The 22,534-nt window shown below is 46.1% G+C and overlaps 1 protein-coding gene across 5 annotated transcripts; it reads right to left on the reverse strand.

Annotated features, from left to right (window-relative positions):
- Nucleotides 1-5,252: 5,252 nt before the first annotated feature.
- LOC119919661 (E3 SUMO-protein ligase PIAS3-like) lies at nt 5,253-21,305 on the reverse strand. Of its 5 annotated transcripts, none has more exons than XM_038740252.1 (14): nt 21,213-21,305; nt 10,925-11,100; nt 9,801-9,885; nt 9,497-9,538; nt 9,264-9,354; nt 9,012-9,119; nt 8,812-8,917; nt 8,585-8,658; nt 8,244-8,404; nt 8,007-8,143; nt 7,676-7,796; nt 6,835-6,944; nt 6,534-6,580; nt 5,253-6,093 (listed from the first exon to the last, which is right to left on the reverse strand). In XM_038740252.1, exons 2-14 carry the CDS (start codon nt 11,061-11,063, stop codon nt 5,524-5,526), a joined length of 1,791 nt encoding a protein of 596 aa, XP_038596180.1. In that variant the 5' UTR covers nt 11,064-11,100; nt 21,213-21,305; the 3' UTR covers nt 5,253-5,523. The 5 variants fall into 5 exon arrangements, with proteins under 5 accessions (XP_038596180.1, XP_038596182.1, XP_038596181.1 ...); XM_038740254.1 differs by lacking the exon at nt 21,213-21,305 and adding an exon at nt 11,511-11,529; XM_038740253.1 differs by lacking the exon at nt 21,213-21,305 and adding an exon at nt 11,436-11,512.
- Nucleotides 21,306-22,534: the final 1,229 nt, after the last annotated feature.

Raw genomic sequence — 22,534 nt, forward strand, 5'->3', positions numbered from 1 at the left:
GATGGGTTTGTTTCCGGTAGAAACTGATCAAGTGGCTATTTTGGTAAGGGTTCGGGGGCATTTTGAAGTTGATGAGTCCCCAAAAGAAGTTAAATCCAACCTATCACACCTCTGGGAAGGAAATCGGAATTAACCTGGTACTTTATTTCTGTGACATTCATGAGGTGAAAGAGAGTTTGCAGCAGTAAATGACTGCAAAGTGTTACCCAGGAAGACAGAAACAATGAAGCAGAAGTGAAATGGGTCCTGGGATTAAGGGAGTTCTCATGCAGCCATGTGCAAAACGTTGGAAATTAATGTGGTATTGTTTAGCTAGCAGCTGTCAACTTACTGTAATTTGCAAAATGCTTGTTTTCTTCTGAGCAGCACATTAGAAATCATCTTCTTTTCTGAGGAATGACAAAGTTAATCCTGTCTTGCATTCCAAGTTAATCCTGTCTTGCATTCCTTTCCCAAGAAAACGATGCTGCCGGCTGTCACTGCATTTGTTAGCTCTTCCAGTAATGTATAGGATATCGAATGACATCCGAGGAATTTCAGGAAGGAACTTAGCAACCGCCGGGACTCAAGACAGGGATCTACTAGACCGGAAGCCCCTTGAGGGCAGGGATCGTGTCTACGAACTCCATGGTAATGTCTTTTTCCCAATGCTTAGTCCGCTCCTCTGCACAGAGTAACCGCTCAGTACATACCATTGATTGATTGACTGATTGATTGAATAACCACGTTGCATCATTACCAACCTATTTATTATTCCATCTGGTGCTGACCGATGCTTTCCAGTGAGACTTGCTTGGCATCGTGGGCAAAGTCCAAATGTCCTTGGATTTGATAAGATGCCATCCCTCTCCACATTAATCAATAGGATTTTCTGAGTGCTTACTGTGTTCAGAGCACTGTACTGCACACCTGGGAGAGTCCAATGATCCCTACCTACAAGGAGCTTCCAATCCAGCAGCAGAGATGGACTCTGAAAGGGAATACAGTTAGGGTCTAGAGTCTAAGCTCATCCCCTAAGACTGTAAACTCATTGTAGGTAGAGATTGGGCCTAGCAACTCTGTTATATTGTTATATCATGTGCTCCCAAGTGATTAGTACAGTGCTTTGCACATGGTACGTTCTCAATAAAAAAGACTGATGGATGGACTTACAGAGAAACAATGGCATATCCAGGCATGTGCATAAATAGTATGATGGGGTGGGGAGGTAGGAGTGAGAATCCAACTGCTTAGGTGACACCAACACGGTAGAGTGCCAGTACGTAGGAGGGGAAATAGGATGGGGAGATGAGCGATTGATCAGGGAGGGCTTCTCTGGGGAGAGAAGATTTCGAAAGGGCTTTGAAGAAGGGGAGAGCAGTGGTGGTCTGCCGGATATGAGAAGGGAAGTGCTTCTAAAACTTCCTTCTTCATTGCCCTTGCACTTGAATTGCACCCTTTAGTCACCCCCTCAGCCCCCTCCCCACCGCACTTATGTACATAGCCATAATTCATTTATATTAATGTCTGTCTCCCCTTCTAGACCATAAGCTCTTTGTGGGTAGGGGACGTGTCTACCAACTCTGTCATATTGTAATGAGGATGATGATGATGATGGCATTTGTTAAGCGCTATGTGCAAAGCACTGTTCTAAGCGCTGGGGGGATACAAGGTGATCAGGTTGTCCCACGTGAGGCTCACAGTCTTCATCCCCATTTTACAGATGAGGTAACTGAGGCACAGAGGAGTGAAGTGACTTGCGCAAGGTCGCACAGCAGACGTGTGGGGGAGCCGGGATTAGAACCCATGACCTCCGACTCCCAAACCGGGGCTCTTTCCACTGAGCCACGCTGCTTCTCTGCACTCTCTCAAGTGCTCTCCCAAGTGCTGAGTACAGTTATCTCCACACAGCAAGCATTCAATTCATTCAACGCACAGCAACACAGCAACACAGCAACACACAGCAAGCATTCATTCAAGCGCTTAGTACAGTGCTCTGCACATAGTAAGCGCTAAATAAATACGATTGATTGATTGATTCAATAAATATGATCGACTGATTGGAGGGGAGGCTGGAGCAAAGGGTCGGCGGTAACAGAGGAGAGCGGGGCACAGGGAGTAGTTGGGCTGGAGAGAGGGAAAGTGTGTGAGCTGGGATGTCGTGGGAGAGGAGAGAGTACAGGTAGGGGAGAAAGAACGGATTGAGGGCCTTAAAGCTGATGGTCGGGGGTTTCTGCTTCAGGTAAAGACAGATGGGCAATGACTGGAGTTTTCTGAGGACTGGGCAGTACCCAAAATGAGGTTTTAGAAAAATGATCTGGGCAGAAGCGTGAAATATGGACTGGAGAGGGGAAAGCCTGGAGTCAGGGAGGTCAGCGAGGGCGTTGATAATAATAATAATGATGGCATTTTATTCAGCGCTTACTATATGCAAAGCACTGTTCTAAGCGCTGGGGAGGTTACAAGGTGATCAGATTGTCCCACGGGGGGCTCATAGTCTTAATCCCCATTTCACAGATGAGAGAACTGAGGCCCAGAGAAGTTGTGACTTGCCCAAAGGCACGCAGCTGACAATTGGCGGAGCTGGGATTTGGACCCATGACGTCCGACTCCAAAGCCCGTGCTCTTTCCACTGAGCCACGCTGCTACGCCGCTTTGGTTGTCTGGTTCTGATAAGGGCTTGGACCAACGTGGTGGCAGTTGGCAGGGAGAAGAAGAGGTGGATGCCGGAAATGTCACGCCGGGAGTTGGGGCAGGTGGAATATGGAGGTTGAAAAAGAGAATGAATGACATGGACTGTGTCCAACCTGATTAGCTTGTATCACCTGTCCACACGTTCTGTTTTGTTGTCTGTCTCCCCCTTCCAGACTGTGAGCCCGTTGTTGGGAAGGGACCGTCTCTAGATGTTGCCGACTTGTACTTCCCAAGCGCTTAGTACAGTGCTCTGCACACAGTAAGCGCTCAATAAATACGATTGATTGAATGAATGAATGAATCTCTGTCAATTTTAGACTTGCTTATTAGCTCAGTGGAATCAAGAGACTTAGGTTCTAGTCTCAGATTTGCCTGCTGGGGCTGTACAAGGTTTCTTTTTTTTTTTTTTAATGGTATTTGATAAGTGGCTTTTCACTGGGTGTTGAGCAGAAAATTGACGCCCCCTCCTTCTCCAGTGGTCTCTGTTTATCATGCTTAGACCCCCCTCGAACAGCCTGTTGCTCTCTGCCTCCTGGCCTGATCTGCCATCTTAAAGCCATGTGGCAAGGGGTTGGTCGGGGCCATCCTCCGAATCCCGAGATGTTGGGGAAACGCGAAGTGTGCTAGGATGGGGGGGTCCCAGGTGTCCTGCGGCAGCCGAGGCCTCGTGAGCCCCTGAGGGCTGCACCCCACGCTCTGCCACCGTGTGTGTGTGTGTGTGTGTGTGTGTGTGTTTTTCTCCTGCAGGGATGGGGAAGAAACCGAGGCGGGGTGGGAATGGGCTTGGCAGCAGGGGGTGTTTGGGTGGGACACCGGGTTAGATGGGAGAACAGTGCTTTGCACATAGTAAGCGCTTAACAAATACCATTATTATTATTATTATTATTATTATTATTATTATTATTATTATGCATGGGGCTCCCTCTTAGAGACCTTGCGAAACTCACCCCTCTGCCCCAGAGCCCAAGCCTGAGGAGGGTAAGGAAGAACACTTACTACATGCCAAGCACTGTTTTAAGCCCTGGGGGAGATACAAGCTAATCAGGATGAACACAGTCCATGCCTCACGGTCTTAATCCTTAGTTTACAGATGATGGAACGCGGCCCAGAGACGGGAAGTGACTTGCCCAAGGTCACACAGCAGACACGTGGCGGAGCTGGGATTAGAACCCAAGGCTTCTGACTCCCAGGTACGTGCTCTAGCGATAAGGCCACGCTGGTCCTGAGCAAATGACCACCCAGCGCATCCTGTGGGGTGGACAGGTGCAGGGAGAATCTGGAAAAATGGCCGATAGCCCCAGGAGGTGAAGACTGCAGCAACTACCAGGGACAGTCTGCCAGGTCATGGATCTCTTCGGTTGAAAATGCCTCCTGTATTGCTGCACTGAAAGCGGCGTGGCTCAGTGGAAAGAGCCCGGGCTTTGGAGTCACAGGTCATGGGTTCAAATCCCGACTCTGCCAACTGTCAGCTGTGTGACTCTGGGCAAGTCACTTAACCTCTCTGTGCCTCAGTCACCTCATCTGTAAAATGGAAATTAAAACTGTGACCCCCCAGTGAGACAACCTGATCACCTTGTAACCTCCCCAGCGCTTACAACAGTGCTTCGCGCATAGTAAGCGCTTAACAAATACCATCATGGTTATTATTAATTCACTCATTGCACTTAGTGCCCCAACAGGAATACGACCGACAGGGAGGAGAGAGTGCGACTGGCACCGCACAAACCGACAGCACCGATTCCTCAGTCCCAAAATGTCCAGGCCCGTGGCGATTTCTCTGTGCAGTTTCACTCCCGTTCCACCCACGTGGACGGCCCATCCTCGTCACGAGCCGGTTCTCGCCTCGGCACCCCCGTGGGGACTCTGGGTCGTCGAGGAGGAGGGATCGACAAATCGATCGAGTGGATGGATTGACTTTAAGGCGGTCTACAAGCTTCCCCATCTTGGAGCTCCATTTTCTTCAACGGCTCCTCCCCAGCTGAGGCACTTCACTCCACCCACAGTTCTTGATCAGGTGGAGCGGGTTTTGACTCCCTACTCCCACGCCTCCACCTGCCTGGAAACTCCTTCCCCATCAAATCTGCCAGACCCCAGCTCTCCCCATCTTCATCTGTCCGTATTCCTGCTAGTCCCCCTGAGACCCAGCTCTCTGACCAGACCTGAGGGTTCCCCACCAAGCCTGTAATGACCAGAATGGTGGCTTGTGTGACCTGGTGGAGTCAGCAGACCCGGGTTCTAATCCTGGCTCTACCACCTGCGTGCTCCGTGTGACCTGACTTCTCTGTGCCTCCGTTTCCTCATCTGTAAAAATAGAGATTAAATACTTGTTCTCCCCCCTGCTTAGACCGCAAGCTCCACATAAGTCATGGACTCTGTTGGAGACGATCTTCGGGGATCTTTAGAATGAAGATTGGCACGTGATAAGTGCTTAACAAATGCCACAGTTATCCTTATCATTTAGGATTATTATCCCTCTGAAGCTTTTCCCCTCCCAGTCCCCGTCCCTGCTAAAATCCCTGCCCTCTTTTCATACCCACGCTCACAATGAAGAGAACCTCCATTTCTAGAATGTTTCCCACTTTATTAGATGTTGAAAGTGTCTTGAGAATAGCGGGTTGAGAATAACTACGGCCTATCCACGTTGAGTAAAACCCTAAACAGATTCAGTGGTTTTCTAAATGGGACCCCCGGACAACAGCCTCAAGCGGGTGGGGTGGGGAAACACAAGGATCTTAAATCGGGGGCGAACTGGGCTGTGGGGTGATACAGTAGGGTGACCCAATAACTTAAGAGGAGGGAGGGAGGAAGGACCTGTGGAAGGCCGGGAGGCTGGAATTTATCCCCCTCCCTTTACTGACACCTGTGTTGCCCCGAATTGGAGCTGTGCTGCGTGGAGACAATCCCTCCTGCATGGACGGACTGACCAACATTCACTCTGGAGGCCGAAGCCCTACCCGCCTGGGTGAAGATAGCGCCGGTTCTCGGGTCGGCCGAGGCCACGTAGGTAGGCAGTATAGGCGACATGGCCTGGGTGCCACGCCACGGCCTCCCGAGGGTGCTCACCATGGCTACGGTGGGAGATACGATCTGAACCATGCGCGGGAGAGGGATCAGTGGAGGGGTCTGATATCTGGCCACTGGCTGTAAAGTGGGGTCATCCCTTCCCCTTCCTCGCATTTCCCAAAGACCTTGGAGAGAAAGTTGCTGGCTGCCGGGGGGATAGATCCCATAGTGGAGTGGAGGTGGGAGCCATCCAGAATAGGATCTCGGTGCTAGGGCCGGGGCCGGGAATAGGGCCGGGGCCCGGATTGGAGCCGGCACTGGGCCTAAGGCTGTGGCCGGGGCTCGGACTACGGGGCGCCAGGGCAGGCTGTAGCCGTAGTCACATCTGGACTGAGGGGCGAAGGTCCAGTTGTAAGTCTGCAGAGGATGAAAGGCGGGGACAGGCTGAGACCGTGGCAGGGAGGCACAGGGGCCGCAAGCCTGAGAACCCCTGGCTAGGGTGCCCCCACGCATCCTCCCCCCGGCCCCAACACCCGCCCCCCGCACTCTTTCCCCAGCCCGGACGCGTGAAGCAAGAACCTTCTCCTCTCCTCCCACTGCCCACCGTGGAGGAAGGAACCGACAAAAGCAAGGGACAGGGGAGGGGAGGGAAGGGAAGGAAGGGAAAGGGGCGGTCTCTATCCGTGGAGGCCCAGAACCGGACAGCCCAGAGACTGCTCCTCCCCAGCCTCAGTTTTCCCTCCTGTACTAGAGCAGCCTGTGGTGTGTAGGGCCCGGGAGGGGGTGTGAAGTGGGCCCCAGGAAAGCAGAAAACCAGGGGATCTTCGGCAGGGAAGGGAGAAGGGGACAGGGCTCACCGGTTTAAAAAGGTTACGGCGAAATGTGAAATTCAGGTCTGGGAACACTGAAAAATGCAAAATCAAATCCAGGTCACATTAGCCCCCAGAGCCATCCACCTCTACCCAATTAATCAATCCATTAATTCCCCACCCCGCTGCACAGCAATGCCCATGGGAGCAGGCACACACACATGCACAAGTACACAAGAAGAGATATACACACACACAGACCCCTGTTCATATGGGCACACACACTTAAAACATGAGCACACACAGACTCGTAGACAGTTGGCAATCCACCACCTAGGCTCCCACGTACCCCTCGTTAACATCGGCTCTGGGGAACCTAGTGGGGATCTAGAATGCTGCTGGTTTCTGCCCTCAAGCGGGCCACGGAACAGTTCTGGCAGGTGCTGACATCTTCTTGCCCTGGGGGAGGGAAGAGGGGTGTTGGGGGTTGGGGAGCAGGTCTTTGGCACCGTCCCCGCTGCCCCCATTCACCCCTGCCCTTGGATTTTCCCTTCAAAGCCCTACTGAGAGCTCACCTCCTCCAGGAGGCCTTCCCAGACTGAGTCCCTCCTTCCTCTCCCCCCGGCCTTACCTCCTTCCCCTCCCCCCAGCACCTGTATATATGTATATATGTTTGTACATATTTATTCTGTTTATTCTATTTTGTTAATATGTTTTGTTGTCTCTCTCCCCCTTCTAGACTGTGAGCCTGCTGTTGGGTAGGGACCGTCTCTATATGTTGCCAACTTGTACTTCCCAAGCGCTTAGTACAGTGCTCTGCACACAGCAAGCGCTCAATAAATACGATTGAATGAATGAATGAATAAATACGATTGAATGAATGAATCCCTTGTAATAATAACGGCATTTATTAAGCGCTTACTACATGCAAACAACTGTTCTAAGCGCTGGGGAGGTTACAAGGTGATCAGGTTGTCCAACGGGGGGCTTACAATCTTAATCCCCATTTTACAGATGGGGTAACTGAGGCACGGAGAAGTTAAGTGACTTGCCCAAAGTCACACAGGTGACAGTTGGCAGAGCTGAGATTTGAACCCATGACCTCTGACTCCAAAACCCATGCTCTTTCCACTCAGCCACACTGCTTCTTGTAGGGAACGGGGCGGTGGGGGACAATCCTGGGGCCTTACACTATGGTGGTCACAGAGGCCTGGTTGGCCTCCGTGGTAGCCGGAACCTCTACGTTGGACGAGTTACTTTCCATCGGGGCAGTCACAGGAATCTCACTGCCACTGGCCTCAGGCACGCCTGCTGGCAGGAGGGAGGGAGGGAGGAAGAGAGAGACAGAGAGAGACAGAGAGAGACAGAGAGAGAGACATGAATCCCCCCACCCAGCAGAGAGCATCCCCCTCCCACCCAGCCAATCGGGAAGGATGGGGCTCCCAGCCAAAATTGCTATGGCCCAAGGAGTCAGAGGTTGGGTTGGGGGGTGGCCATAGACTGGGCCCAGGTTAGACTCACCTGGGAGGCTGCTGGAGTCGGAGTCATTGCTGTCATCCGTCCTGTCTTTCCTGGGAGTTATCGGGTACCAGGACCCATCAGGCAGGAATTCAATCTCTTCATGGTCAGGGGTGGAGTTGAGGATATCAAGGAAGAACCTGAAAGGAGAAGGGTCAGAGAGAGGTCGGAGGGGAGTGGGTGGAGGTGGGGGGGGGGGGGGGAGGTAGCAGAGAAAAGGGGCAAGAAGAGACTTCATACTCATCCACCACCAGATTCCTAAAAGATGATTTCTTGATGCAGATCGGGCATTTCCAGGTCTCCTTATTCTCGTTACATTTCAGGTACTGTACCGCATCAAATGTCTGCAAATGGAAGCAGGACAGCAAGCGGCAGGGCACGGACATACGACACAGTCCCAGCTGGGTGTGGGTGAGGGGAGAGAGAGAAAGGTCAGGAGGGGTCTCGAGGTCGGTGACCCAGTGACCCCCCCCCCGCCCCCCCCGCCACCCCACTTCAGGATTTAGACACTCATCCCCCTCCTCCATTCCACCAGTGGTTCCAGCCCTCATCCCACGCTTCCGCAACCTGTCTGAACCCACCGGGCACGTGAGGGAGATACGCAGGCTGCTAGGAGCAGGGTCGTCTTCTCCGTCGGCTGCCAGCTTCTCCAGAACTGTAAAGGAGCCAGAGAGAGGAGACCGCGGGGGTCAGCTCGGCCAGAGAGGCCGGGGGCGATAGGGCCAGGGGACCGGCGGGTTCTCGCCTAGGAGAAGGGGGCGGGGGTGTGGTGGGGCCTGTGGGGGGATGAAGGGGAAGGGTCACTCACTTAAGGCCCGTGTCTTGTCTGCGGGGAAAACGTCCTTCGCTCTCAGCTCCCGCAGTAAGTCATCTACGGTAAGCTGCTTCACCCAGCAGATGGACATGCCGTATTCCTGTGCGGTGGCCGGGAGTGGGCATGAGAGTGGTCAAGGTTGCGTCCCACCCCTGACTTCCACATGAGAGACCCCCCACTCCAGCCCTACTCACATGACAGTCGGTCAGTGACCAAGTGGCCTTTATGATGTTGTGTTCCACATCCGAGAAATGTACCAGGTCCGTGATGTTGATGGGACGCTGATTGGACTCCTTCTCTCTCTTCGGGGGGCGAGGGGGTGGCGAATGGTGGTCAGGGACCAAGCGGGCCACTCCCTCCACCCTACTCCCCAACCGTTCCTTCCCCTCCCATCCCCTCTCATCCGTGTCCCAGGGCCACGGCTGGGGGTGGGATCGGCCACTCACTAGAACGAAGTGCTTTTTCCGGTTGACTGTGATGTTCACGTGTCGAGGGAGATGATCGATTTGAGGACGTTGGGGTTGCCATAAACAGAAACTGTGGGTTCAAGGAGTGGTCAGGGGGAGGGGAGGGGCCCAGTCAGCAGGTAGGAGCTGGGGAGGGGCCCCGTGGGGACAGAGCCACTGAGAATCCACCCAACCCACCCAGGGACCCTGGAGACGGGAAGGGGTGGTCATACCGCAACTGCATGTGCAGCATCTTCTCATCCATCGGCACCTCACTGCGGACAAGGAAACGGGGAAGAGTGTGGGGAGGGATCGGTGACAGGGGGCCCCCCCCAGAGAACTGCCCTCCCCTCCCAGCCCAACCCCGGTGGTGGCCGCTCTCCACAACCAGGCTGACCCATGAGGAAGCCCCATCGGGGAGAAATGTGGCTGTAGGTGAGGGGAGAAAGCAGAACAGGGCAGAGGCCAGGCTTGGCTGTGCAGTGGGGTCGGGGGAGGGGATGGACCGCTGCTGTCAGGTTTCGGGCTCATGGATACCTTGTCTTGAGGATATCGTCGAAATCTTCTCGGCGGGCTATGAAGCCCATCTTTATTTTCCTGCATGTCTCAGAATTCTTCGGCACTGGGGTCAGATGCAGAGAGGAGTCGGGCAGAGAGTGGGGGAGAAGGGATTACAGACCAGGCCAAAACATTTTTCCAGTTCCCGTCCTAGTCAAAAGACCCCCTGGGGAGTTGTCAGGAGACCAGGATATCGATGGTTCAACCTTCACAACATCGTTAAAATCCATCCTTTCCTTTCCACCCAAACGGCTACCTCATTAATCCAAGCCCTTATCCTATCCTGCCTTGATTACTGCATCAGCCTCTTTGTTGACCTCCCTGCCTTCTGGCTCTCCTAACTCCAGTCCTTACTTCACTCTGCTGCCCAGATCATTTTCCTACAGAAATGTTTTGTCCATGTTTCCCCATTCATTAAGGACCTCTGGTGTTTGCTCATCCACTTCTGCCTCAAAAGGAAACTCCTTACCAAAGGCTTTAAAGCACTCAATCACCCTGACAACCTCCTACCTTACCTGGCTGCTTTCCTACACCGCCCCTCTAACGCCAACCTACTCACCGTACCTCAATCTCCTCTATCTCGTCGCCGACCCCTCGCCCATATCCTGCCTCTGGCCTTTAATTCCCTCCCTCTTCACATCCATGATCGCGCTCCCCATCTTCAAAGATTTATTAAAACAGCATCTCCTCCGAGAGACCTTCCACGACTAGGCCCTCATTTCTTCTTCCCCCTCTCCCTCTGTGTCACCCTCAACCCCCCCGTCCTTGTGTACGTGGCCGTAATTTATATGTAAGCTCGTTGTGAATGTAAGCTTGCTGTGGGCAGGCGTGTCTACCAACTCTGTTATATTGTACTCTCCCAAGAACTTAGTATGGTGCTCTGCACACATTAAGCACTCAATAAATATGATTGACTGGTTGATTGCACAGTGAGCCCAGCTAGCTGGGGAGACACCAGAAGTAGGAGAAAAGGGGCCTTAATGGACTTAATGGATTAACGGACGCTTGGTGCTCCCGGCCCGCTGGAAAGGGAGGGGGAAGGACACCTGGGATGGGAATGGACGGAGTGGGCCAGGATAGAGGGCCAGGACCTGCAGCCTCACCCAATCTTATCGGTTTTGCTATCTCGTAGCAGATTTTGTAGAACATCAACGGCTCCATCGTGACGGCTCCATCCACGGGGGCGGTGGATGGGACACTGGAGGGATCCTCGTCCTTCTCCTTGTCCTTCTCCGCGTCCATATTTCTCGACGGTCTCACGTTCGCCTTCCGGCCGGGTCTGTGGAAACATGGCAGAAAGAGTTGGGCGTTGGGAGCGGGAGTTGAGGCAGGCCTGAGGGGGAATCAGGGGATCCCAGGCCGGGAGTGGGAGCCAACCCCCCCACCCCCACCCCACTGGGTCTGCCCCCTCACAGGGTCCGCCCCCTCACAGGGTCCTGGGCCCAGCCATGTTGAGGCCTGCCTAGAAATGCCCCTCAACTGCCTCAGGCCTCCTGAGGCCAAGGCCTCGGGGGTCTCTGGGGGTCCTGCACTGTTGGGGTATGTCGCTGGGACAGAAGAAGAGGATGGAGGGGCATCGAAGGGCACAGCGGGAGGACATTCTGGGCAACCCACTTTCCAGGCAGTCGACTCCTGTCAGCCCGTCAGGTCTGTCAGGCGCCTAACCAGCTGACTCCGGCTATGACCGACCTTAGGCCCCGCCCCCTAGAAGCTCAAGCGCGAGGATCTCTCAGCCAATAGGAATGGGGCACGTGACGGCTGTTGCTAGGCGTGGCTAGAATTCACCGTCGACGGTTGGTGCCAATTGTCGCGAGACTGTAGGGCAACGGAGGTGGGGGAGGGGGAGGGGGGCAGGGAGTTCTGGGCGCCATGGCTCTTCGGTTGCTGGGGGGGGGGGGGGTGTAGGAATTCTCTTCCGAGTCTAGAAGTTTCCAAATGGTGGGAAGGGACAGAAAGGTGTGAGGTAGAAGAAACGTGGCCTATTAGAAAGAACCCAGGCCTGGAAATCAGAGGACCCCCCTACCTGCTACGTGACGTGGGGCGGGTCACTTAATTTACCTCAGTTTCCTCATCTTTAAAATGGAAGTTGTCTACTCCCACCTACCTGGACTGTGAGGCCCATGTGGGACAGGGACCATATCCAAACATAACCTGGCCTCTACCTCAGTGCTTAGAGCAGCCCTTGTCACGTTGTAAGCATTTAGCAAATCACACAATTATAATTGCTATTAAAATACAACACGGCTCGTAGACACGTTCCCTGCCAACCAGGAGTTTACAATCCTTTTTACTTTTAAGGGTTTTTGGTAGGCGCTTACCATATATATGGTATTTGTAAAGCACTTATTATCTGCCAAGCAGTGTACTAAATGTTGTGGTAGTTGTGAAGTGCAAATCACAACATAATAGATGACAACATGATAGACAAATGTGTCAATAGAGCTGGCCTCCAGCAGGAAGACATTCAAGAAAATACATTCTCCTCAGACTCAGAGGTTGGGAAATAGCAGCCTGGTCTCTTATCCTATCTCTCACCCTTGCCAAAAAAACGATATATATATATATATATATATATATATATATATATATATATATATATATATATATATATATATGGTATTTGTAAAGCACTTATTATCTGCCAAGCAGTGTACTAAATGTTGTGGTAGTTGTGAAGTACAAATCACAAGATAACAGATGACAACATGATAGACAAATGTGTTAATAGAGCTGGCCTCCAGCAGGAAGACATTCAAGAAAATACATTCTCCTCAGACTCAGAGGTTGGGAAATAGCAGCCTGGTCTCTTATCCTATCTCTCACCCTTGCCAAAAAAAAGATATATATATATATATATTTATATATCTATATATGGTTTTTGTAAAGCACTTATTATCTTCCAAACACTGTACTAAACATTGGGGTAGTTGGGAAGTACAAATCGGCAACACAATAGATGACAACATGATAGACAAACATGTCAATAGAGCTGGCATCTAGCAGGAAGATATCCAAGAAAATACATTCTCCTCAGACTCAGAGGTTGGGAAAGAGCAGCCTGGTCTCTTATCCTATCTCTCACCCTTTCCAAAAAAAAGATATATATATATATATATATATATATATATATATATATATATATATATATGGTATTTGCAAAGCACTTATTATCTGCCAAGCAGTGCAGTAAACGTTGTGGTAGTTGTGAAGTACAAATCACAACATAATAGATGACAACATGCAACATGATAGACAAATGTGTCAATAGAGCTGGCCTCCAGCAGGAAGACATTCAAGAAAATATATTCTCCTCAGACTCAGAGGTTGGGAAAGAGCAGCCTGGTCTCTTATCCTATCTCTCACCCTTGCCAAAAAAAAGATATATATATATATATATATATTTATATATCTATATATGGTTTTTGTAAAGCACTTATTATCTTCCAAACACTGTACTAAACATTGGGGTAGTTGGGAAGTACAAATCGGCAACACAATAGATGACAACATGATAGACAAACATGTCAATAGAGCTGGCATCTAGCAGGAAGATATCCAAGAAAATACATTCTCCTCAGACTCAGAGGTTGGGAAAGAGCAGCCTGGTCTCTTATCCTATCTCTCACCCTTTCCAAAAAAAAGATTATATATATATATATATATATATATATATATATATATATATATATATATATGGTATTTGTAAAGCACTTATTATCTGCCAAGCAGTGCAGTAAACGTTGTGGTAGTTGTGAAGTACAAATCACAACATAATAGATGACAACATGATAGACAAATGTGTCAATAGAGCTGGCCTCCAGCAGGAAGACATTCAAGAAAATAAATTCTCCTCAGACTCAGAGGTTGGGAAAGAGCAGCCTGTTCTCTTATCCTCTCTCACCCTTGCCAAAAAAAAGATATATATATATATATATATATTTATATATCTATATATGGTTTTTGTAAAGCACTTATTATCTTCCAAACACTGTACTAAACATTGGGGTAGTTGGGAAGTACAAATCGGCAACACAATAGATGACAACATGATAGACAAACGTGTCAATAGAGCTGGCATCCAGCAGGAAGATATCCAAGAAAATACATTCTCCTCAGACTCAGAGGTTGGGAAAGAGCAGCCTGGTCTCTTATCCTATCTCTCACCGTTGCCAAAAAAAAACCCTATATATATATAGTATTTATAAAGCACTTATTATCTGCCAAGCTCTGTACTAAACGTTGGGGTGGTTGGGAAGTACAAATCGCAACATAATAGATGACAACATGATAGACAAATGTGTCAATAGAGCTGGCATCCAGCAGGAAGACATTCAAGAAAATACATTCTCCTCAGACTCAGAGGTTGGGAAATAGCGGCCTGGTCTCTTATCCTATCTCGCACCCTTGCCAAAAAAACGATATATATGTATATATATGGTATTTGTAAAGCACTTATTATCTGCCAAGCAGTGTACTAAATGTTGTGGTAGTTGTGAAGTACAAATCACAACATTATAGATGACAACATGATAGACAAATATGTCAATAGAGCTGGCCTCCAGCAGGAAGACATTCAAGAAAATACATTCTTCTCAGACTCAGAGGTTGGGAAATAGCAGCCTGGTCTCTTATCCTATCTCTCACCCTTGCCAAAAAAAAGATATATATATATATTTATATTTATATATCTATATATGGTATTTGTAAAGCACTTATTATCTTCCAAACACTGTACTAAACATTGGGGTAGTTGGGAAGTACAAATCGGCAACACAATAGATGACAACATGATAGACAAACGTGTCAATAGAGCTGGCATCCAGCACGAAAATATCCAAGAAAATACATTCTCCTCAGACTCAGAGGTTGGGAAATAGCAGCCTGGTCTCTTACACTATCTCTCACCCTTGCCAAAAAAAAAAAATATATATATATATACATATATAGTATTTGTAAAGCATTTATTATCTGCCAAGCACTGTACTAAACGTTGGGGTAGTTGGGAAGTACAAATCGGCAACATAATATAATGACAACATGATAGACAAACATGTCAATAGAGCTGGCATCCAGCAGGAAGACATCCAAGAAAATGCATTCCCCTCAGACTCAGAGGTTGGGAAATAGCAGCTTGGTCCTATCTGTCACCCTTGCCAAAAAAAAAAAATATACATATACATATATATATATATATATATATATATATAGTATTTATAAAGCACTTATTATCTGCCAAGCACTGTACTAAACATTGGGGTAGTTGGGGAGTACAAATCGCAACATAATAGATGACAACATGATAGACAAATGTGTCAATAGGGCTGGCCTCTAGCAGGAAGACATTCAAGAAAATACATTCTTCTCAGACTCAGAGGTTGGGAAATAGCAGCCTGGTCTCTTATCCGATCTGTCACCCTTGCCGAAAAAAAAAAAAAAAAAAATATATATATATATATATATATATATATATATATATATATATATATATATATGGTATTTGTAAAGCACTTATTATCTGCCAAGCACTGTACTAAACGTTGGGGTAGTTGGGAAGTACAAATCACAACATAATAGATGACAACATGATAGACAAATGTGTCAATAGAGCTGGCCTCCAGCAGGAAGACATTCAAGAAAATACATTCTCCTCAGACTCAGAGGTGGGGAAATAGCAGCCTGGTCTCTTATCCTATCTCTCACCCTTGCCAAAAAAAAAAAAAAAATATATATATATATATATATGGTATTTGTAAAGCACTTATTGTCTTCCAAGCACTGTACTAAACATTGGGGTAGTTGGGAAGTGCAAATCGGCAACAAAATAGATGACAACATGATAGACATACGTGTCAATAGAGCTGGCATCCAGCACGAAAATATCCAAGAAAATACATTCTCCTCAGACTCAGAGGTTGGGAAATAGCAGCCTGGTCTCTTACCCTATCTCTCACCCTTGCCAAAAAAAAAAATATATATATATATATACATATATAGTATTTGTAAAGCATTTATTATCTGCCAAACACTGTACTAAACGTTGGAGTAGTTGGGAAGTACAAATCGGCAACATAATAGATGACAACATGATAGACAAACATGTCAATAGAGCTGGCATCCAGCAGGAAGACATCCAAGAAAATACATTCTCCTCAGACTCAGAGGTTGGGAAATAGCAGCTTGGTCCTATCTGTCACCCTTGCCAAAAAAAAAAATATACATATACATATACATATATATATATATATAGTATTTATAAAGCACTTATTATCTGCCAAGCACTGTGCTAAACGTTGGGTAGTTGGGAAGTACAAATCGCAACATAATAGATGACAACATGATAGACAAATGTGTCAATAGAGCTGGCCTCCAGCAGGAAGACATTCAAGAAAATACATTCTTCTCAGACTCAGAGGTTGGGAAATAGCAGCCTGGTCTCTTATCCTCTCTGTCACCCTTGCCAAAAAAAAGATATATATATATGTATATATATATGTATATATATATATATATATTTATATATCTATATATGGTATTTGTAAAGCACTTATTATCTTCCAAACACTGTACTAAACATTAGGGTAGTTGGGAAGTACAAATCGGCAACGCAATAGATGACAACATGTTAGAAAAACGTGTCAATAGAGCTCCATCCAACAGGAAGATATCCAAGAAAATAAATTCTCCTCAGACTCAGAGGTTGGGAAATAGCAGCCTGGTCTCTTATCCTATCTCTCACCCTTGCCAAAAAAACCTTATATATATATATATATATATATATATATGTATAGTATTTGTAAAGCATTTATTATCTGCCAAGCACTGTACTAAACGTTGGGGTAGTTGGGAAGTACAAATCGGCAACATAATAGATGACAACATGATAGACAAACATGTCAATAGAGCTGGCATCCAGCAGGAAGACATCCAAGAAAATACATTCTCCTCAGACTCAGAGGTTGGGAAATAGCAGCTTGGTCCTATCTGTCACCCTTGCCAAAAAAAAAAAATATACATATATATTATTTATAAAGCACTTATTATCTGCCAAGCACTGTGCTAAACGTTGGGGTAGTTGGGAAGTACAAATCGCAACATAATAGATGACAACATGATAGACAAATGTGTCAATAGAGCTCCCCTCCAGCAGGAAGACATTCAAGAAAATACATTCTTCTCAGACTCAGAGGTTGGGAAATAGCAGCCTGGTCTCTTATCCTATCTCTCACCCTTACCAAAAAAAAAAAAAATATATATATATATATATATATATATATATATATATATATATATGGTATTTGTAAAGCACTTATTATCTGCCAAGCAGTGTACTAAACGTTGTGGTAGTTGTGAAGTACAAATCACAACATAATAGATGACAACATGATAGACAAATGTGTCAATAGAGCTGGCCTACAGCAGGAAGACATTCAAGAAAATACATTCTTCGCAGACTCAGAGGTTGGGAAATAGCAGCCTGGTCTCTTATCCTATCTGTCACCCTTACCAAAAAAAAGATATATACATATATATATATATATATATATATTTATATATCTATATATAGTATTTGTAAAGCATTTATTATCTGCCAAGCACTGTACTAAACGTTCGGGTAGTTGGGAAGTACAAATCGGCAACATAATAGATGACAACATGATAGACAAACATGTCAATAGAGCTGGCATCCAGCAGGAAGACATCCAAGAAAATACATTCTTCTCAGACTCAGAGGTTGGGAAATGGCAGCCTGGTCTCTTATCCTATCTGTCACCCTTGCCAAAAAAAAAAAATATATATATTATATATAGTATTTGTACAAACACATATTATCTTCCAAACACTGTACTAAACATTGGGGTAGTTGGGAAGTACAAATCGGCAACACAATAGATGACAACATGATAGACAAACGTGTCAATAGAGCTGGCATCCAGCACGAAAATATCCAAGAAAATACATTCTCCTGAGACTCAGAGGTTGGGAAATAGCAGCCTGGTCTCTTACCCTATCTCTCACCCTTGCCAAAAAAAAATATATATATATATATACACATATATAGTATTTGTAAAGCATTTATTATCTGCCAAGCACTGTACTAAATGTTGGGGTAGTTGGGAAGTACAAATCGGCAACATAATAGATGACAACATGATAGACAAACATGTCAATAGAGCTGGCATCCAGCAGGAAGACATCCAAGAATATACATTCTCCTCAGACTCTGAAGTTGGGAAATAGCAGCTTGGTCCTATCTGTCACCCTTACCAAAAAAAAAATAAACATATATATATATATATGTATATATATAGTATTTATAAAGCACTTATTATCTGCCAAGCACTGTACTAAACGTTGGGGTAGTTGGGAAGTACAAATCACAACATAATAGATGACAACATGATAGACAAATGTGTCAATAGAGCTGGCCTCCAACAGGAAGACATTCAAGAAAATAAATTCTCCTCAGACTCACAGGTTGGGAAATAGCAGCCTGGTCTCTTATCCTATCTGTCACCCTTGCCAAAGAAAATATATATATATATACATATATATATATATATATATATATATATATATATATATATATATATATATATATATATATATATATATATATATATATATGTATATATATGTATATATATATATGGTATTTGTAAAGCACTTATTATCTGCCAAGCAGTGTACTAAACGTTGGGGTAGTTGGGAAGTGCAAATCACAACATAATAGATGACAACATGATAGACAAATGTGTCAATAGAACTGGCCTCCAGCAGGAAGACATTCAAGAAAATACATTCTTCTCAGACTCAGAGGTTGGGAAAGAGCAGCCTGGTCTCTTATCCTATGTTACCCTTGCCAAAAAAAAGATATATATATTTATTTATATATCTATATATGGTATTTGTAAAGCACTTATTGTTTTCCAAACACTGTACTAAACATTGGGGCAGTTGGGAAGTACAAATTGGCAACACAATAGATGACAACATGATAGACAAACGTGTCAATAGAGCTGGCATCCAGCAGGAAGATATCCAAGAAAAGACATTCTCCTCAGACTCAGAGGTTGGGAAATAGCAGCCTGGTCTCTTATCCTATCTCTCACCCTTGACAAAAAAAAGATATATATATATATATATATATATATATGGTATTTGTAAAGCACTTATTATCTGCCAAGCAGTGTACTAAACGTTGTGGTAGTTGTGAAGTAGAAATCGCAACATAATAGATGACAACATGATAGACAAATGTGTCAATAGAGCTGGCCTCCAGCAGGAAGACATTCAAGAAAATACATTCTTCTCAGACTCAGAGGTTGGGAAATGGCAGCCTGGTCTCTTATCCTATCTCTCACCCTTGCCAAAAAAAAAAAATATATATATATATATATAGTATTTGTAAAGCACGTATTATCTTCCAAACACTGTACTAAACATTGGGGTAGTTGGGAAGTACAAATCGGCAACTCAATGGATGACAACATGATAGACAAACGTGTCAATAGAGCTGGCATCCAGCACGAAACTATCCAAGAAAATACATTCTCCTCAGACTCAGAGGTTGGGAAATAGCAGCCTGGTCTCTTACCCTATCTCTCACCCTTTCCAAAAAAATAAAATATATATATATATATATATATCATATTTGTAAAGCACTTATTATCTGCCAAGCACTATACTAAATGTTGGGGTAGTTAGGAAGTACAAATCAGCAACATAATAGATGACAACATGATAGACAAATGTGTCAATAGAGCTGGCATCCAGCAGGAAGACATCCAAGAAAATACATTCTCCTCAGACTCAGAGGTTGGGAAATAACAGCCTGGTCTCTTATCCTGTCTGTCACCCTTGTCCCCCCACCTCCCAAAAGGAAAAAAAATATATATATGGTATTTGTCAAGCAGTTATTATCTGCCTGCTAAGCACTGTACTAAATGTTGGGGTAGTTATAAAATAATCTCATCGAACACAGTCCCCCATCCCACCTGGAGCTCACAGTCTAAATTGGAGGGAATAGGATTTAATCTCCATTTTACAGATGATGAAACTGAGGCACAGGGAAGCTAAGTGATTTGCCCAAGGCCACATAGCAGAGAAGAGATGGAGCTGGGATTAGAATCCAGGTCCTCTGACTCCTATGCCTGGGTTTGTTCCTCTAGGACACACTGCTTCTCCTACTTATATAATTCTTGATTTTAGCCATCGCTGAGCTGTTCATGGACCTAAACCAGCAGCTGGTTGGAGAGATTTGAAGAGAAAGTGCCCAGAGCCTGAGACGTAGGATTCTAACAGACAGACATGGTTGTCTATCCTGAGTTGAGATGGAGGTCACCGAAAGGCCAGCCTCCATTTCCTCCCAGTTCCCCTCTCTGAGCAGGAGGGCTGGCTTGCTGATGCTAACAAATATTAAAAGGATTATATTGTGAAACCTGAGTTCTGCTTACTTAGCCTTTGACGATTTGCTTAGATAATTGGAGAGAACTTCCCCAACTCAGTTTCCGGATCTGAAGTGAAAAATCACATTTTCATCTCGACTCCATATGACACGGCTAATGATCTCATCAAGCAGAGCCAACCCAGTTGTGTTCTGATTTATCTTTAGACTCTATTTTGAAACAATCCCTCAATTAATCGACTGCATTTATTGAGATCCCACTGGATGCAATGCGCCAAGTACAACAGAAGCAGGAGATCTGGTCCCCTCTCATTTGTTTCTCTAACCTATGGCCTTTAAGGCCTGCAAAGAGAACATTTGAGGAGTTAAAGGAAATATGACCCACATGCAGATTTCCTCTTTATTTTTTAACCACCTCATCCTTACCATCCTTGTGTTTTACTCCAAGATTATGAGCCCCTGGAGGACCAGGGATCACGTCTAACTCTCACTCGTGTGTCTTTTTCCCCAGTGCTTAGTACAGAGCTCTACACACAGTAGTTGTTTAATAAATACTACTGCTATTACTTCTACTATTACTCCTCCTACTGCTATGTTAGAGAAGCAGCATGGCTCGGTGGAAAGAGCATGGGCTTTGGAGTCAGAGGTCATGGATTCAAATCCTGGCTCCACCAATTGTCAGTGGTGTGACTTTGGGCAAGTCACTTAACTTCTCTGTGCCTCAATTCCCTCATCTGTAAAATGGGGATTAAGACTGTGAACCCCACGTGGGACAACCTGATTACCTTGTATACCCCCAGTGCTTAGAACAGTGCTTTGCACATAGTAAACGTTTAACAAATACCATTATTATTATTATTATGTTGCCGACTTGTCCTTCCCAAGTTCTTAATACAGTGCTCTGTACACAGTAAGTGCTCAATAAATATGAATGAATGACTGAATGGTCCCTGTCCGCAAATAGCTTTCAGTTTAATGGAGCTTACCAGTTTGAGGGGGCTTGTCAGTCAACAGAAACAGCACAGTCCCCGTCCTCAAGGAACTTTCGGTAGACTCGGACTGTGGCAGGAGTTTGGCCGGAGAAGTAGAAAAATGAGTGCGTCTCATCAGAAGCTGAGACAAACAGAGACGAAAATGCTCTGCTTACGTCACAATGGCAGAACAATTCTGATTCTTGGGGCCCATACAGCCCAACTTAGCGACAAAGCACCTGTGCCCAGTGAATCAATCCATGGTCTTTGTTGAGCGCTTTCTGTGGACAGAGAACCATACTAGGCACTTGGGAGAGTGCAATACAAAGAGTTGGTAGTAGTAATAATAATAATAATAATAATGATAATGGTACTTATTAAGTACTTGCTGTGTGTCAAGCATTCTACTTGGCTCTGGGGTAGTTACAAGTTAATCAGGTTGGATACAATCTCTGTCCCACATGGGGCTCACACTCTTAATCCCCATTTTACAGATGAGGTAACTGAGACACAGAGAAGTGAAGTGAGTTGCCCAAGGTCACACAGCAGGCAAGTGGCAGAGCTGGGATTAGAACCCAGGTCCTTCTGACTCCCAGACTCATGCTCGGCCCACTAAGCCATGATGCTTCTTCTTCTGGACAGGGTAGTCACGTCCCCTGCCCACAGTGAGCTTACAGTTTAGAAGCAGAGAAAGGCATTAATATAAATAAATAAATTAAGGCTATGTACATAAAGCTCGTTGTGGGCAGGGAATGTGTCTGTTTATTGTTATACTGTACTCTCCCAAGTGCTTAGTACAGTGCTTTGTAAACAGTAAGTTAAATGCCATCATCATTATTATTATTATTAGGAATGAAATTCTGTGGGGCTGAGGGAGGGGTGAATGCCAAGCGCCCAGAGGGTTCGGATTCAAATGCATAGACGAAGCAGAAGGGAATGAATGAAAAGAGGCCAGAAAAGGTCCCGAACTCTATTTTCATGGAAACTGTGGAAGAGATTGTTGTGAGCCGGTAACTGTACAAAGCACTCTTTTAGACTGTGAGCCCACTGTTGGGTAGGGATTGTCTCTATCTGTTGCCAACTTGTACTTCCCAAGCACTTAGTACAGTGCCCTGCACACAGTAAGCGCTCAATAAATACGATTGATTGATTGATTGATTGATTGAGTACAGCAGAGCAAGTAGACATGATCCCTGCTAGTTTACAACCTAGCAGGAAGGTCACCAGTGCTCAGAATCTAACTTCCTCTCCTCCACCTTCTAGCAGACCCTTTTCTCAGCTGCCTCTTCCCACTTGCCCCTTCCTTTCTTCCTTGTCCCAGAGTCTCCCAGTATTTT

The sequence above is a fragment of the Tachyglossus aculeatus genome, chromosome X1, assembly GCF_015852505.1.
Source record: "Tachyglossus aculeatus isolate mTacAcu1 chromosome X1, mTacAcu1.pri, whole genome shotgun sequence".
Classification (NCBI taxonomy): domain Eukaryota; kingdom Metazoa; phylum Chordata; class Mammalia; order Monotremata; family Tachyglossidae; genus Tachyglossus; species Tachyglossus aculeatus.